At 38.0% G+C, this 17812-nt stretch overlaps 1 protein-coding gene across 1 annotated transcript in view; it reads right to left on the bottom strand.

Annotated features, from left to right (window-relative positions):
* The window catches only part of LOC117982585 (cardioacceleratory peptide receptor-like), a 57012-nt gene that overhangs the window by 14862 nt on the left and 24338 nt on the right, over positions 1 to 17812 (bottom strand). The window contains exons 2-8 of the mRNA XM_034968948.2: positions 15238 to 15376; positions 11968 to 12103; positions 10713 to 10816; positions 8634 to 8727; positions 6666 to 6761; positions 2970 to 3149; positions 2376 to 2471 (exon numbers count right to left, since the gene is read on the bottom strand). Of these exons, the coding sequence (XP_034824839.1) occupies positions 2376 to 2471; positions 2970 to 3149; positions 6666 to 6761; positions 8634 to 8727; positions 10713 to 10816; positions 11968 to 12103; positions 15238 to 15345 (814 nt within the window). The 5' untranslated portion in view covers positions 15346 to 15376. The remainder of the gene's footprint in view (positions 1 to 2375; positions 2472 to 2969; positions 3150 to 6665; positions 6762 to 8633; positions 8728 to 10712; positions 10817 to 11967; positions 12104 to 15237; positions 15377 to 17812) is intronic.

Raw genomic sequence — 17812 nt, 5'->3', positions numbered from 1 at the left:
AAAATGTTTACTACGCCAATAAAGTTTTCTGAGCTTGGATAATAATATGTTTTCGTGACTTTTTTTAAAATTGGCTTTAAAATCTGAAAACAGTTTATTGGTTAGTTACAGGATTCAAGTTCAAGGTTTGAGAGCTAGAAATGAACGCCTTAGGGGCGAGCCAGATACTGGCAGAGCCAAAACGAATCTTTATGCTCCGGCTACATTAACGGAGAACGCCGTTGATACACCGTAGGTGTAGCCATGACGTAACGCGATAATTTTACAGCGGCATTCACATTGCTGTTTGGCGTTAAACAGTTCTAACCCCAATTCAATTGACAATAGACGTTAACCGTTCAAGTGTGGCCACGCAGTTTAACACGTTGATTATTATCGGTGGAGTTATGACGTTGATTAAAGCGTTGTTGGGCATTGATGTTAACCTTAATGTGGCCTGAACTGACCATGAGAGCAACTCAAGCTTATCTTTATTTTCCACAAGCGACCCGCCCTGGCTTCGCACGGTTAGCTCAAGAGGAACTATTTCACTATAGGTATATTGTTTTCGTATAATTTTAACTATTTACGAAGCGCACGCCACGGAAGCTATCAAATGGGTCGATTGTTTCCCCCTTAATTTACAATTATTATCATACTGATAGCTTATTGTCGAAAAATGTCCATAGTTATAACCTTTTTAGATCCTCTTTCTATTGTTGACAATACTAAGTAGATATTTTAATCCTTATTTTTAATCCTTAATAACAATAAAAGATATGTAACCGTAAGTAAAGTGACACTCCGGCTTTACTAAATCAACGTATAACGCGTAAAATTTAACCCCTCACGCGCCATTTCAACTTTTTGTGCTAAATTTCATGTCTAAACTACGATTTTATTCCTTATCTGAAAGGTGAACCCGTACTTACTTTTAACATGACAGAGTATGACCCATAGAGTTAAAATGGCGCGTGACGAGTCGTTTTGTACGGACTATAAGTATTTACAAATACCTATCTCGATTGATGAATGCAGAAAATGTGCTTTATTTTCAGGAAGTGTGTAATTGCTCTAATTGAAAAACAAACGTGAAATATTGCGAATTTCCAATTTATTCCAATGATTAATTGAAAATTGTTTCCATTCCATTAAATTCTTGCAGAATGTACCGATATCGTTTTCGAGTTAATCAACCGAAATCAAAAAGTACTTAAAAGTATTCGAAATTGGATTGTATTGTAATGATTTTAATGAAATATTTAGAACGCTTTTAAACTGACTGAAAATAAAATGATTTACATAGGCCCGCTTGCGTCAAAGAGCGGGGTTAAATGACATAACACCGGGTTTAGTAACTTCGGGTTAAATGGTTAATGAAAATTAACACGGAGTCAGTTAACCCGGCACTTCGCTTTTAGAGGTTGGTAACATCTGTCACAAAATAATCCGGTCAAATATGAATGAGTGAAGTCTGTTCACGTCTCTTTTGCACTACAACGCTCCTGCCTATGACTGTCTCATGTGTTTTATTTTTGAAGACTTTCAAAGACATTTCATTTTGGTCGTTTAGTGAAATCAATTTCGTGTCACGAGCCTGTCAATATTTTGACATTAAACTTCACTAACCCACTTAACCATCCCACATAGTTTGGTTAAATGTTTAAAAAATTAACTTGAGGTTTACTTTTGATGGGGCAAGAAAAAATATTCATTTAACCCTTTGTTAGCAGTTAACTCCGAGTAAATTAAGTTAACTTAGGAACAGGCAAGTGGGCCTCAGTAATTAAAATATACTTAGTAGAAGTACGTACAAATTGGAATCCTAATTTTATAAAGTTTTAAATTGATTCAAGTTAAGATGTTTACTTCAATATTAATTACTCATTCGTTTTAGTTTTATTGCATACCTACTCTAAAGAGTAAAATGTCATACTAGTAGAAGCAATTTAGTGTCTGTTTGTCTGTCACTAAAGTTTCAATCGAAAACTCTAGCTGTAAAGCTGAGATTAAGTAAGGTTATAGAATCTACATAGTTCCTACAGCTACATAGGCGAGGACTTCAAACTTTTAAAAAAATGGCGGAAGAAGATGCGTGTCTCGTTTCCTAACACCAACAAAAACTACATTACTAAAAAAAACATTGATGTTCTAGATAAATCGTGATAGAAAGAGCTATTAGGGGTGGAGTTCGCCGACTTTTAAAACGGCTGATATAATCGGCTGTTTTAATGTTTTATTACTATTAAAAAATCATTAAAACAGCGTAAAAAATCATTAAAAACGTCCGTTTTAAAAGTCGGCGAACTCCGTTATAAGACAATTATTTTAATATTTAGATAATCGAGGTCTTTTCTGTGACATGATAAAATTTTAGGAAAGAACAGTTTACTTACCGAATACTATAACGAAAGTCATCTTGACCGTTTTAATCTTCGCCTTCGGTATTATTCCTCGGCTGCTCGCTCTGCGACTGTCCAAGTCATCGCTGCCTGCGAAAGAACTTTCTTAATTTATTTTCTCATGTGGGCGGTGGTTAATAAAAATGTATCTATAGATATTACACTTATAAAAATACGTCATGACTGACTGATTTATTAAGAAAAAGACATTAAGAAATAGGTATAGTACGCGACAGGTCGAGATGGCAATCGTGGTGTCTGCGCGCGCGCGTGGTGGCTCCGCGCACCCACACGTCATCTGCGCTATCCCGCCTGTGCAGGTGTGCGGGGTGTCCCTACCCCAATTGCTCGACCTGTCGCGTACGAGGTATACGTATTTCAGGATTTTTGGAAATTCCACCCTCACAGTTAAAAAAAAATCTTTTGAGCGAAGCCGGGGCGGACCAGTTTCTGGAGGATATCTGGAGTAAAGACTTTGGCGGGTACGGGCAATGAACTCACAAAGACCAAAACGTTTAAGTGCGGAAATCAGTCCAGAGAGGAGAAAGAGGAAAAAGAAGAATATCTCTCCTACCACGAAACACTCACTCTGTCTAGCAGCCGCTCTCTTGCTGAGAACTCTTCGACTCTTCTGCTGTATCTTTACGAGGATGACTCCGTAGCACGCTGCTATCGTGAGCGCCGGTGCAACGAACAGCGACACGAACACCGTCGTCATCCATATCTGCCACTGCAGCTGGTTCATGCTTGACCAGCATTGAGGAGTGCCTGACAGAGATAAAAAGATACAGGTAAAAAGTTTCTAAGATGAAAGAAAAAAACATTCATAGGCCTAAAAGGCTTTCGGTCAAGTGGCTTGATGCAATAGTTTTGTTTTGATTGCTCAAGCAACTTGATGCGCCCGTCAAGTAGCTTGAGCCAGCAAAAGGCACTTCCTCATGTCTCGAACACTGCCCCAACGTCGTGTCAAGCAAAAATATAAAATCTCATCAATCACGACCAAGCACGTAAATGATTGACTCAAGCATCAGCAAACATTAAAAACGTTCAACATGCTTGGCTCAAGCAAAAATCTACGTGCTTACCATCAAGCCCCTTGACCGTCATGTCCCTAAATTCTACTGTAGATATTGCACTGTTAGTTTCTTCAACGCATCGAGCAATGGTCATACGGTGAGATATCAATGAGTTTTTTTAGAAGTTGTAAACGTGTTTTTACACATTCGCAAAAAAGGGTAGGTACTGAGTGGCAAACGTGACGTGAGCTATCAGTTCACACAACATATTCTCTGGTCTTGGTTCTCAATCGCGAAGCAGATAAATTTCGCACGATATGTCGATGATAATAATATTATGAGCCGCGAAGGCAGATGGCCAAGGCGTGCCGCGCTGCGATGGTGAATGTATACCTAAGTGCAAGGTAATAGCTATAAAAATAAGTATAAGAAAAGGAAAGCGAGCTGCCTAGGTATGAAGTGTAACAGCGATTACGCATTGCACTTCCGTCATCCGAGTTCTATCCCTCATCCGTGAGGATACCAGCAATTACGACATGTCTTAAGCTCCCATACAAAACAAAAAGGAACGTATTTTCACGGACTCGGATCGGACAAGTGCGTAACCATCGTAAGCAGGAACGTAGTTCGTAGTGTAAACGCACTGTAATGGGATGTGTTATATGTGTATTATAGAAATCGTAGGAGCGCGTTTACTGTGAATTCCTGCCATATGCAATGCAGTTACTATTGAACGTCACCGTCATTCACGCTTTGTGTCTGTTTAAGCAAGATTTAAGCACATCTTTTTCAGGAATAACCAACCGGAGCTCTTTAACAGACATGATCAGATTTGACAAAATATTTTCGACGCATATTAAGTGAAAATATTTTTCTCTTTTACTAGCTGTCCAGTTTTATTTGATACCTATCAAGGATACAGCAGGCGAGAGAGGATACCAAAATAAAGTGAGGTCCTCTATCTTAGAATAAAGTAGTTTGATATCTGAGCACCCGTCATATTGGATTTATGATGACAAACTTCGCGGATAAACCCGCTTCCATTTAGACTGGTTTTTGTATTCCACTTAGGTACCGTATCAAAGAGGGCACATTATTTGGATCTCTTTTTAGGGTTCCGTAGCAAAAAACGAAGAATCCTTATAGTTTATGGTATGGAATCAGGTTCGCCCGCTTCCAGCTTACAGACTACATTGTCACTTACCACCAGGTGAGATTGCAGTTAAGGTCTAACTATAGTCGACGCATTTTAAACTGAGTCGTCGAGTTATCTGTCTGTTTCGGTCGCACTTACAGGTCGTAGGTAAGAGCGAGCGAAACAGACAGATAACTCGACGACTCAGTTTAAAATGCGTCGACTATAGTAGGTATCTAAAAAAAAAGATTCAGACGAATTGAGAACCTCCTCCTTTTTTGAAGTCGGTTAAAAAAAAAGAGTTTTGCATCCATCCACTTCCAAAACAAAACAAAACAAAACATTGACACTTCTCTCTAACACTGCAATGATGAGTTTCCATCAGTGGTTTCCATGCAATAATTTACACGCAAAGCTCTGGAGATCTAAGTAGGTAATTATTTGTCTGACTGAATCTTGAAACTTTAATGAAATTACTTCAATAGTTTTGCCCACAAATACGTAGACGTAAACAGAAGGCAAACCTTCGAGGCCTCACCTCAATATCTCAAAGAACAAAGTGAAATCCGAAAGTTCATAGGCCCAGATCTTGAAACTCGGTACATTGTTTACTTACTAATTATTGTATTATCGTAGGAACGGAGGCTCTTAGGAGAAAAAGTGTAATGTTAATTTTTGTAGATAATTGCATGATCTACAATTTGGTACACCATATTTCAATGATAAAACTAGCTTATGCTCACGAATTCGTCCGCGTGGACTACACAAATTTCAAATCCCTATTTTTTTTTTTTTTTTTTTTTTTTTTTTTTAATACAATAAAACTTAAAGCTAGCCTTATCTAATTACTATATAAATCATGACCGCGTGGAATGGTGCCAAGAATACTACCCTATTTCACCCCCTTAGGGGTTGAATTCTCAAAAATCCTATCTTAGCGGATGCCTACGTCTAATAATCTGAATGCCTTTCAGCCCGATCCGTCCAGTAGTTTGAGCTGTGCGTTGATAGATCAGTCAGTCAATCAGTCAGTCAGTCACCTTTTCCTGTTATTTATTTAGACTTACCGTTTGGCTGAAAAACGCAATAAACCCATATTTGTGAATTTTGACCTTGAATATCTTTTTTTTTGCAAAAGTAGGATCGATGGGGACTTTTCACATTTCATTTATTGCTATATGTTATATATGTTCCAAACATTAGTACAAATTTTCAGCTCTATGCGAATTCAATGTAACCTTGAATGCCTACTTTGACTGGACTATTATCCAAGCACGTTTTGCGTAGGTCAAAGGGGGATATTGGTTATTTAATAAATCAATTTTTTTAAATACTCAGAATTTAGATGATGTCGGCCATTTCATCCGAGTCGATTTAGGTGTTTTAAAAATCCTGTAAGAACTCTTTGATTTTACAGTATAAAAAGTAGCCTCTCTGTCTTTTTTAAGCGCACTTGCCTAGAAAGTAAGCAAACAAGCTTGAGGAATGAATAGTCATCTTCTAGGTATCTAGACCTCATCATTGTTTCTATTAAGCATGATTATCGTCAGGCAAAAGCCTATCTTGCAATAAAAACAAAAGATCTGGATTGGTTTTAGTGTAAAAAAGTGGCTAAGTGCGAAACGGGTTCGCGCACCGAGGGTTCCGTTTTACAGTGGTATTTTTTCGACATTTTGCACGATAATTCAAAAACTATGATGCATAAAAATCTGTTTTAGAATGCACAGGTAAAGCCCTTTCATAATATGATACCCCACTTGATATAGTTATCTTAGTTCGAAAATTGAAAATACTAATTATTAGTTTATGACCACAATTTAATTTTTTTGTGTGATGTGACCACAAATTCACAGTTTTCAGATTTTTCCCCTAAGGCCAGCTATAAGCTCTACCTATCTGCCAAATTTCATGATTCTAGGTCAACGGGAAGTTCCCTGTAGGTTTCTTGACAGACCGACAGACAACAAAGTGATCCTATAAGGGTTCCGTTTTTCCTTTTGAGGTACGGAACCCTAAAAATACTACTTACCTATTGTAAAATATAGTGTACCTAAGTGCTATGTAGTTTATTGCAGTTCGCTAGTTCTGTTACAATTTAATTTAACTACATTAATGTTGCTAGTTCAAACGTACCTTGTATGTTGGCTTCGTCAAACAAAATTAACATCGGCATACAAAAGAGGAAGCTCAGTACCCAAGCTCCCAGTATTAGTGCGCGTGCGCGTCGCCCTGGGAACAAAACCAAGTGTAAGTACCTACGTACGTAAGTGTACAGTACGTGGCAGAAAGTAATGTACATCAGCCTTTAGAATGACATTTCGGCTTTGTAGAGCGTTGTCTGTCACCCATACATATGACGTCTTGTCGGTCTCAACGACCGAGACAGTGCTCTACATATCTGCTATCACCTTCTAAAGGTCGATGTACATTACTTTCGGCCGCGTACTGTAGAATAAATTGCGTAATATTAACGTGTATTAATTTTATCTATAACTAGCAAACACCCGACGTGTGACGACGCTAAAATAACAACTCTCACACTATTTTCACATTATTGCCTTTCTAATGAAACTGGTTTGGAGCACATCGGGTTGGATGGTTTCAAAGTCCATAACGGACACAGGCACTTAGAAACATTTTTTGTTGTTTATATGTAGGTATATTAAAAGAAGAAGATAAGAAGTCTGTCAGAAAGGAGCCCGAAAAAAGATGTCATTGTTGTCATCATAGTTAAACATTATTATTATCTCGAGAACAGCTGAACGGATTTCGCTAATTCTTTTTTCACAATATTCCTTGAAGTACGGGGATGGTTCTTACGGAGAGAAAAATTTAAAAAAATCCTGAAAAAGAATCGACTGTTAGGCGGTACGAAGTTCGCCGGGGCAGCTAGCTATGTGATAAAATCTTCTGGTCCGTTTTTATCGGCTATATTATTTGTATTAATAATTGTTTGGGCATTACACTTTCCCTAATTTCAGGCGAGATTCTATAGTAAAATTGTTTATAACGATGAAAAAATGAACAATATTAATTTAACAAAACAGTTTTGTCAATTTTAACAGTCTGATGGTACCCACACTGTCCTGTGTCGTGGGGGTACCTACCTAAAACAATGTACTTAACCGGTATATTGACGCTTTGTTCCAGTGCTTTGTTCACTAGACTTTCACTTGTCGATGAGTTAAGATACCCCTTTTATGGTTTGAAAAACTGTGAATATTCTATAAGTAGTTCTTTAATGCAAAGTAGTTTGCGAAATGTTTCATAAATCACCGTGAGTGAAAAAACATTTGCGAATGTTTGACAGGTCATCGTATGTACCGAATCTCATAGCTTGTTTTGTTGAATTTAAGTTCGCAATTCAGAAAATTGGGAAAATTCTTTGACATTTCAAGTTTATTTTATTGAAATGTCAAACCAGATTTAATTGAAATGTCAAACAAGTTCCTCTTCAACAAATTATACGACAATGCAAATTACGTTTGATTCATCAACAGAAAACAGGGTTTTCAAAATGTGTGTATGTAAACATTTCGTTAGTGCAAACTTATACTGAAACAATTCAGCCCTGATACGGAATCTTGATTTAGAAAATATTTATTTCGGCAGAACAATTTTACTTAGGTTCTAGTACGTAGAAATTGGGACCATCCCAGTAAGTGACTAGTATTACCACAGAATGTATTACCACTCAGAGTGAGAAGGGTTTTGGCCATAGTCTACCACGCTGGCCAAGTGCGGATTGGTAGACTTCACACACCTTTGAGAACATTATGGAGAACTCTCAGGCATGCAGGTTTCCGCACGATGTTTTCCTTCACCGTTAAAGCAAGTGATATTTTAATTACTTAAAAACGCACATAACTCTGAAAAGTCAGAGGTGCGTGCCCGGGATCGAACCCCCGACCTCCGATTGGAAGGCGGACGTCCTAACCACTAAATACATGTGGTGTGTGTGTATGTGTGTGTGTGTGTGTGTGTGTGTGTGTGTGTGTGTGTGTGTGTGTGTGTGTGTGTGTGTGTGTGTGTGTGTGTGTATGTGTTTGTGTGAAAGAGTTATTAAGTAGGTAAGTAAATAGATATGAAACAAATACTTACAACTTCCAGTGAACCGCATCGGATGTGTAATGGCATCGCATCGGTCGACGCTTAGCGCAACCAACACGTAGGTAGAGGAATATGTAACTACACCCTAAAACATTAACACCATATAAATCTTCTATACTTATGTATAAAATTCAAAGTCCTGACTGACTGACATACATATCAACGCACAGCCTAAACCGCTAGTCCTAGAGACATGAAAGGCTTCGTAAAGAGTAGATATCCACTAAGAGACGATTTTTTAAATTCCACCCCTAAAGGGGGTAAATAGGGGATGGATGTTTGTATGCAAGTCCGTCATTTTTGAAGTTATATCAATGAAAACTGATGGTATTTTAGCTTCCGATTAAAAATAAAATTGTATTTTATGATATTTTTATACTCCAAAAATTATTATTATGCTTGCTCCTAAGTGATAATAACAAAATGTTATACTAAAAAACAGTGACGATCTCACACTAAGAGTGCACATAGAATGCAGTCTTCAGTCAGCTTTTTCTAAAATATCCCAGATAACCGACGCGACCGATTTTCATAAAATTTGCTTTATCTTACCCTCCAGCTTGTAATTTTTAAGATACTAAAACTTTTATTAAAATTTTCTAAAGAAGTTTAAACCTGTAACACATAGGTACAATGCGCACTGGTAACGTGACGAACATGGCTCCTAGAAGTTGTAAACCAAGAAACTGTTTGGAATCTTTTTCTCCTGCACCCTTTAGACAAAGTCCCGCGCGTTAGTGTGAGAGGGCAATATTATCTCTACCTCGAAGTCTCAAAGTAGTGCTAAAAACACACACACACACACACAAACATACACATATATATTTGCAAATAAGTACATACACGCGCTCTGAGTGTGACGTATTTTGAATCGCGCTCTGAGTGTGACGTATTTTGAATCGCGCTCTGAGTGTGACGTATTTTGAATCGCGCTCTGTATTTCACGCTTACGGTCACATATCCACATAATATTATTATTACTGTATATAGACCATCAAGGACACTCAAGAGATAGCAATATATAAAACACTTTTGAGAAACGAATCCAACGTTACATATTCATTAACAAAACAAACCTATAAACTGTGTTTACTACGGTTGCCACTAGACTAAGAAAATATAAATTGATAGTAAAAAAAACAGATTTTTGTATATTGGCAATGTTTTTGCTTTAGTTCTTTCGCGTTCTTATTATAATAAATATCTAAATAGATCGAAGCAATTGATTACTGTCTAATGATTAAATGCACGGCATTGTATTTGACTACAAAGTTAGGTCAAAGAAACAAGGCTTTGTTTAACAGAGAAAACCAATAAAGGACATTCGAGCCAATTTAGATCAAAGTACCTGCAAATACTTCATTAGTTTGATCACAGAGTCAGCGTACCTACCTACCAACCTATCGAGATTCAAAAACATCAGTTTTAGTTAGGAAAAAAGTTTGCTATCGTGTGAGATATTGGAATAAAAAATTAAACTTAAAAAGACACTACTTTTTTCGACACTGGCGAGAAAACACAAAATGTAAGAAAAATTACCTTGGTTAAACAATATAATATGTATCTAATCATTTTACTCTAATAGTTTTACTCTAATAGTGTTAAAGAATCTCCGTCATAAGATCGTAGAAGGAGTTAAAAAAAACTTTATAGAAGGAATCTGTATAAAATTTTCAGCATTCTAGTTCCGTGGGTGTGAAATAAATATGAAAATATAATACTAGGTGATGCCCGCGACTTCGTTCGCGTTATTACAAATCCCGTGGGAACTCTTTGATTTTCCGGGATAAAAGTAGCCTATGTCCTTCCCCGCGACGCAAGCTATCTCTGTACCAAATTTCGTCAAAATCGGTTAAACAGATGGACCGTGAAAAGCTAGCAGACAGATAGACAGACAGACGGACAGACAGATGGACACACTTTCGCATTTATAATATTAGTATGGATTTAGATTTTAACAAATGCTAGCAATACAATGGTTAACGTAAAAATAGACAGACATACAGACAACAGAGTGACATTAATAGGGCTCCGTTTTTACCCTTTGAGTACGGAACCCTAAAAACCTACCTGTAAATATTTCATCAATTTGCACATCACTGAGCCGGCGTACCACGCTATCGTTATTCTGTGGATTAGATCCGGGAGGACGCTTATTAACCCCACCCACAAATCTGTAAGAAAATACGAATATTAAACTAAATTGTACTTCATCATGATCATCCCATCGCCGGCTCACTACAGAGAACGGGTCTCCTCTCAGAGTGAGAAGGGTTTTGGCCATAGTTTACCACGCTGGCTATGTGTGGATTGGTAGACTTCACACACCTTTGAGAACATTATGGAGAACTTTTAGGCATGCAGGTTTCCTCACGATGTTTCTCTTCAACGTTAAAGCAAGACATAACTCCGAAAAGTTAGAGGTGTGTGCCCGGGATCGAACCCCCGACCTCCGATAAGAAGGCGGACGTCCTAACCGCTAGGCTTTCGCAGCTTAGCTATTGTATTTAATTCAATAATAATAATGTGTTTCAAAGAGAAACAAAAATAAGGCTCCAAAAGCTACGATTACAAATTGGTTGTTCATAGGTACCTTTTTGAATAGAATATTATTCACGACAAGTATGTCGTTAAAAATAATTAATCAAAGTATTATAACTCTACGAGCAGTTTGTAACCAGTTCGTAGAATTTTGATAAATTATTAGATTATGAGGCTAAAAGGTCGATTGAACTATAACTAGAAGTAAGTATAATTAGTTACTAAAGCAGATTTGACTAGTTTTGCAGAGTTGGAATAAATATTCTATTAGAGATAAGCTCTCACAATCCCAGTTCATTTATTACTGTGTGATTGCAATTTTTGGTAAATAAATTATTCTAAAAAATAAGGTAAGTATGTAAATATTATCATCGCCCTTAGTCAAGGTCGGATCCTTAAAGTTTACTGAAATGTCTAATATTTATAAATATATACTTTCAAGCTTATTCAACCAATATTTTTAATTTAAGGTCTTCTCTTCTCCTGAAAATCTTTGAAAACAATCTAATAACTTTGTAAAAATCTTAATCACAAAGTAGGTAACATTTTATCACCTCTAACTTTTCGGAGTTTATGGCGTTTTAAGCAATAAGTTATCACTTGCTTTAATAATTAAGGAAAACATCGCAAGGAAACCTGCATGCCTGAGAGTTCTCCATAACGTTTTCGCACTGGACCAGAGTTGCGGACTGTGACCTAAGCCGTTCTCATTCTGAGAGGAGACCCATGCTCAGCGGTGGGCCGATGATAATGATGATGATGGGTAGAATATTTATAGTTTTACCTGCAATCGCAAGATGCATGATGAAGAAGTTCATCCGGCTCTTCCTGGACTTGGTGAGGAAGAGGGCCAGCACCACCGTCGCGTTGCCAGCCACGATCGCCGCCAGCAGTACCCACAGTATTGCCAGCTGGGTGCTCTGTGACAAACAAACATAATTACAAACTTATTGAAATACTAGATGATGCCCGCGACTTCGTCCGAGTAAATTTAGGTTTTCAAAAATCCCATAGGAAGTCTTTGATTTTCCGGGATAAAAAGTAGCCTATGTACTTCCCCGGTATCCAAGCTATCTCTGTACAAACGTCGACAAAATCGGTTGAACGGATGGGCCGTGAAAAGCTAGCAGACAGATAGACAGACAGACAGGCGGACAGACAGACAGACGGATACACTTTCGCATTTATAATATTAAGTATGGATTTAGTTTTTAACAAATGCTAGTAATACAATGGCTTATATAAAAATAGACAGACATACAGACAGCAGAGTGACATTGTGAAAGGCTAGCAGACAGACAGACAGACAGACACACTTTCACATTTATAATATTAGTATGGATTGGTCGCACCCGCATGTCACCCGCGCTCACCCGCACCGGTGGCTGTGCGGGTGTGCGGGGCGTTCCCTCCCCGATTGTCATCTCGACCTGTCGTGGATTATACTTAGTTGTTTTTTCCTGACGTTTCATTTCAGACAATCGAATACTTTCAGATTTCACAGTCATGCACTCTATAAACTTTCAACCACAACAAAGCTTGTTTAATAGAGCCGAGAGCGAGGTCATTCATGTTTTCATGCGGTTTACAAAGAACTTAAAAGACCAGTGCCGCTAATGGGTTTCCGTTGTAAATTAAACGAGGGAAGTGCTTCGCATAAGAAATTAACCACTTTAAGATGAAAAAATAAAGCTCAAATCAAATTTGAGGAACTTTATTATGAAGGAATCTTGAAAAAATATTTAAAGACCCGCAAGACCCACATAACAGCAAGAAGTCGAGTTTTTAGTCCTCAAAATTCGAATGATGTCATTAGCATTAAGCCAGAAAGACCCCAAAGAAATAGAATTGTCTATAATTTGCCAGATTTCCATAAAAATATCTAGTTTTGATTTTGATTTGTATAAAATTCCCGCCCAACTAGAGAGCCCGCAAACGTTGCCAAATAGAATGTAGGTACAGACTACAGTACGCGGCAGAAAGTAATGTACATCGACCTTTAGAAGGAGATGGCAGATTTGTAGAGCATTGTCTCTGTCGTTGAGACCGACAAACATCATGTAGTTATGAGTGACAGAGCGCAGAGACAACGCTCTACAAAGCCAAAATGTCATTCTAAAGGCCGATGTACATTTTATTTTGCCGCGTAGGTATGTATGTTCGTGACAACTGACAGTCCCTTTGTATCGAATGACAAAACCAACATTGGCTGTGCGATTGCGGTAGAATGACAGATACAATGTCACGATTGCAATCACTTCTGATTGGTTAACGCTCACTCACTATTGGCTACAATTCATTGTTGGAACAAGAATACCATAAATTCAGCCAATCACAACAATTGCGATTGTAACAATGAATGATGCAAGTTTTACGGAATCGACGTGCAGGTAGGAAAAGTCGCGGACCCCGAATACAAAGCGACACCATCCGCACTATTGTTTCGTGACGTTCGCGAGCTTTCGCGGCGTGAGTGTAGATCAGGCTTTAGATACCTTGCAACCATACATAAATAATAACTCCATAAATGATTCTGAAACCTTACTGCACCTTTATTTAACAATTAAATAGTGATTTAAAGCAGAATGTAAGTCTAGACCAATATAATATATCAGCAAAACGACTTTCTTCTACGACTCGGCACTACCTAAGATCAAACGTTTAGGTTGTGCACACATTATTAGGGTCCAAGAAATGTTTTACCTGTAACGGCTTAATTAGTGCTGAGAAAGACCTCTTAATGACCTTTATTAGATACTTGGGTACGTTGCTATTTAAGCACCAGGCCAGTACAGTATCTAGGTACTTACTTCAAATTATTATGCCAATTAAGTACTGACATTTGCGCTAAGAGATATTTTATGTGAATGCAATGTTATCACTACCCCTTCACTACCCCTATTACTATCCCCTATTAGAAATGCGAAAGTGTGTTTGTTTCTTGGTTTGTTCGTTTGTCCTTCAATAACGTCACAACGGAGCAATGGATTGATGTGATTTTTGTATGGGTATAGTTGAGGACCTGGAGAGTGACATAGGCTACTTTTTATCCCACGGGATTTTTAAAAATCTAAATCCACGCGTACGAAGTCGCGGACTTCAGCTAGTAATGGACTACACTTTCAAATCTCTTTTTACTCCCTTAGGGGTTGAATTTTCAAAAATCCTTTCTAAGCGGATGTCAACGTCATAATAGCTGTATGCATGCCGAGCCCGATCCGTCCAGTAGTTTCAGCTGTGCGTTGATAGATCAGTCAGTCAGTCAGTCAGTCACAAAGACTAATGTGCGCAGATCCTTATACAGGTTTATTTATAGATACAGTTTTATTAAGGGTACAGTATGTTCTAATCTAACTTCTAGTCTGTTTCGCTGCAAAATGGGTTTAGTGAGCGAAATTAATGGAAAATTGCCCCTTTCTTAACCTTCTTAGCATCCTTTTACGGTAACTTACGTTACGACGCTCAATTTATAAACTGTATTAACTTTAATATCCAAGAATATTTTATGTTTCATTAAAATCTAGTTGTAATAATTCTGTTCTGAATAAATCCTTAACTCTTGGTCTTTTCATAATTATTACCTACTAGCTGATGCCCGCGACTTTGTCCGCGTGGAATTAGGTTTTTTAAAAATCGCGTGGGAACTCTTTGATTTCCCGGGATAAAAAGTAGCCTATGTCACTCCCAGCTCTTTATCTATACCCATACAAAAATCACGTCAATCCGTTGCACCGTTGCGACGTGATTGAAAAACAAACCAACAAACAAGCACACTTTCGCATTTATAATAAGGGTACTGACTAGCTGATGCTCGCGACTTCGCATGGACTAGACAAATTTCAAACCCCTATTTGACCCCGATAGGGGTTGAATTTTCAAAAATCCTTTCTTAGCGGATGCCTACGTCATAATAGCTATCTGCATGCTAAATTTTAGCCCGATCCGTCTAGTTTGAGCTGTACGTTGATAGATCAGTCAGTCAGTCAGTCTGTCTGTTAGTCAGTCAGTCACCTTTCCTTTTATATATTTAGAAGTATGGATTTATTTATTTTACCTGATAAAAATAAAACTTGTTGATGCGTGTGACATTTTTGGTATCGTTCGCGTAAAAGGTCCCGTTGAGCTGCGAGTAGATGCCGCAGTCGTCACACGCCTCTTCCATGACGTGTTCTCACATCTTGCCCTGCCTTCAGCTGTGGACAACAGAATACTATTACCTTTTTTAGGGTTCCGTACCTCAAAAGGAAAAAAGGAACCATTATAGGATCACTTCGTTGTCTGTCTGTCTATCCGTCTTCTAAATCTTATAGGGTACTTCCTGTTGACCTAGAATCGTGAAATTTGACAGATAGATCTTAGCACAACTAAAGCTTTTTCTGAAGTACGCTTAACTATTATTTCGGACATAATAAACAGTTATTCATAGAGCTGTTTGTGATCCTCCTAAATAATTTTGTGAAAAACATTTTTATGTCCAATAATAATTAATTTTTATTCGCTGACAAGTGAATAATAGGTATTTATGGTAAAATTTTCCAATAAATCCTGACTACTGGACCGAATACTCGACAGTAGGTACCATTAGCAATTTGTTGAGTCAGGCGATGAGATTGATTATAGGTTACCAATACATCTCTTACGGTCTGAATAACAGTTAGACTACAGGCATTTTGTCTTGGTGGACTGAAACAACTTCGAATTAGGTACGGTCTATAAATACTGTTCCTAATCCTAATATCCTAATCCTAATATCCTAATCCTAATATCCTAATCCTAATATAATATTATAAATGTGAAAGTGTGGATGTTTGGATGTTTAAATTTATGTTACTCAATCACGCAAAAACTACAGGACGGATTTGGCTGAAATTTGGTATGGGCATAGATTATACCCTGGAAAGTGACATAGGCTACTTTTTATCCCGGAAAATCAAATAGTCCCCACGGGACTTTGAAAAACGTAAATCCACGCGGATGAAGTCGCAGGCATCAGCTAGTGGTAGCTAAATTGAAAATATGTGGGTATACAGAAAAATGTTGAGAATCTCTTGGGTACAGCGTGTCAAAAATGCAACTGTACTACAAAGACTAAGCAAAGATCATAAAAGTGCGGAAGTTGGAGTACTTCGGCCACTTTATGAGAAATAACAAATACGACCTCTTTCAGCTCATTATTCAGGGGAAAATAGACCGGCAGAAGACCACCAGGCTGTAGAAGAACATCGTGGCTAAAGAATTTACGCCAATGGTACGGGAAGAGTACCCGATCTCGTTTCCGAGCAGCAGTGTCCAAGGTGCAGATAGCCCTAATGATTGCCAACCTCCGATAGGAGACGGCATTTCAAGAAGAAGTAGCTAAATAAACAAATATCATGCTAACTCCGTAATCTTAGCTCAAATAAACATGATATTATCCAAATGATGTTCTAAAATAAATGGCCTACAGTCACGATCCTGAAAAACACATTAGAATCCATCAAGGGGATCTCGAGTTACAAGTCGGCCGGACAGACATCCTATGCATTTTATAAATAATATAGAGATTTCTTCGGCCCCGGTGTTTTCCTCTAGTTGTATTATTATAATCATCATCATGATCAACCCATCTCACTACAGAGCACGGGTCTCCTGTCAGAGTGAAAAGAGTTTTAGCCATAGTCTACCACGATGGCCATGTGCGGATTGGTAGACTTCACACACCTTTGAGAGCATTATGGAGAACTCTCAGGCATGCAGGTTTCCTCACGGTGTTTTCCTTCACCGTTAAAGCAAGTGATATTTCAATAATTAAAATGCACATAACTCCGAAAAGTTAGAGGTGCGTGCCCGGGATCGAACCCCCGACCTCCGATTAGAAGGCGGACGTCCTAACCACTAGGCTATCACAGCTTATTACTATAATACTCAGATATTATTTTCTAATGCAGTCTCATTTTCAACATCATCATGATCATCAACTCATCGTCGGCTAACGTTTTAAGCTATTAAGAAGACCATCATTTGCTTTAACAGTGAAAGAAAACATCGTGAGGAACCCTGCATGCCTGAGGTTTTAATAATGTTCTCAAAGATGTTTGAAGTCTGCAGTTCCGCACCTGGTTCAGCATGGCAGACTATTACCTAAGCCTTTCTCATTACGAGAGGTTGATCATGTTAATGATGATGAATGCTAAAAGCATCGTTTGTATTGGCCCTTAGATAATTAAGATAATTCCATGTTAAGCCCAAACGTGCAAAGCCATAATAAAGACTGTAAGTACCTACAATAAATCGCACAAATAATTTAACAAGAATTTCCATGTTATGATATCAAAAGCAAAAACGACTGGGGATGATAAACCAAAAATATTTTTGCTGTATATACATACCATATTTCGAGCACCCGCAATATATCATTCCTTGGAGTGATCTTGGAGTGTTTTAAACAAAGAGACACCATACCGACATGGTTTTGATATTTACTCATACAAAAGCCTTAAGTGGATGGTGTATTTCTCCATAATATTTAATGTTAAAGAGCCTCAATAGCTCAACGGGTACAGGAGTGGACTGAAAACCGAAAGGTAGACGGTTCAAACCCCGCCCGTTGCACTATTGTCGTACCTACTCCTAGCACAAGCTTGACGCTT

Source organism: Maniola hyperantus, chromosome 5 (assembly GCF_902806685.2).
Source record: "Maniola hyperantus chromosome 5, iAphHyp1.2, whole genome shotgun sequence".
In the NCBI taxonomy this organism is placed as follows: Eukaryota; Metazoa; Arthropoda; class Insecta; order Lepidoptera; family Nymphalidae; genus Maniola; species Maniola hyperantus.
The sequence above is the reverse complement of the archived record's forward strand: the minus strand, read 5'-3'. Positions and strand labels throughout refer to the sequence as shown.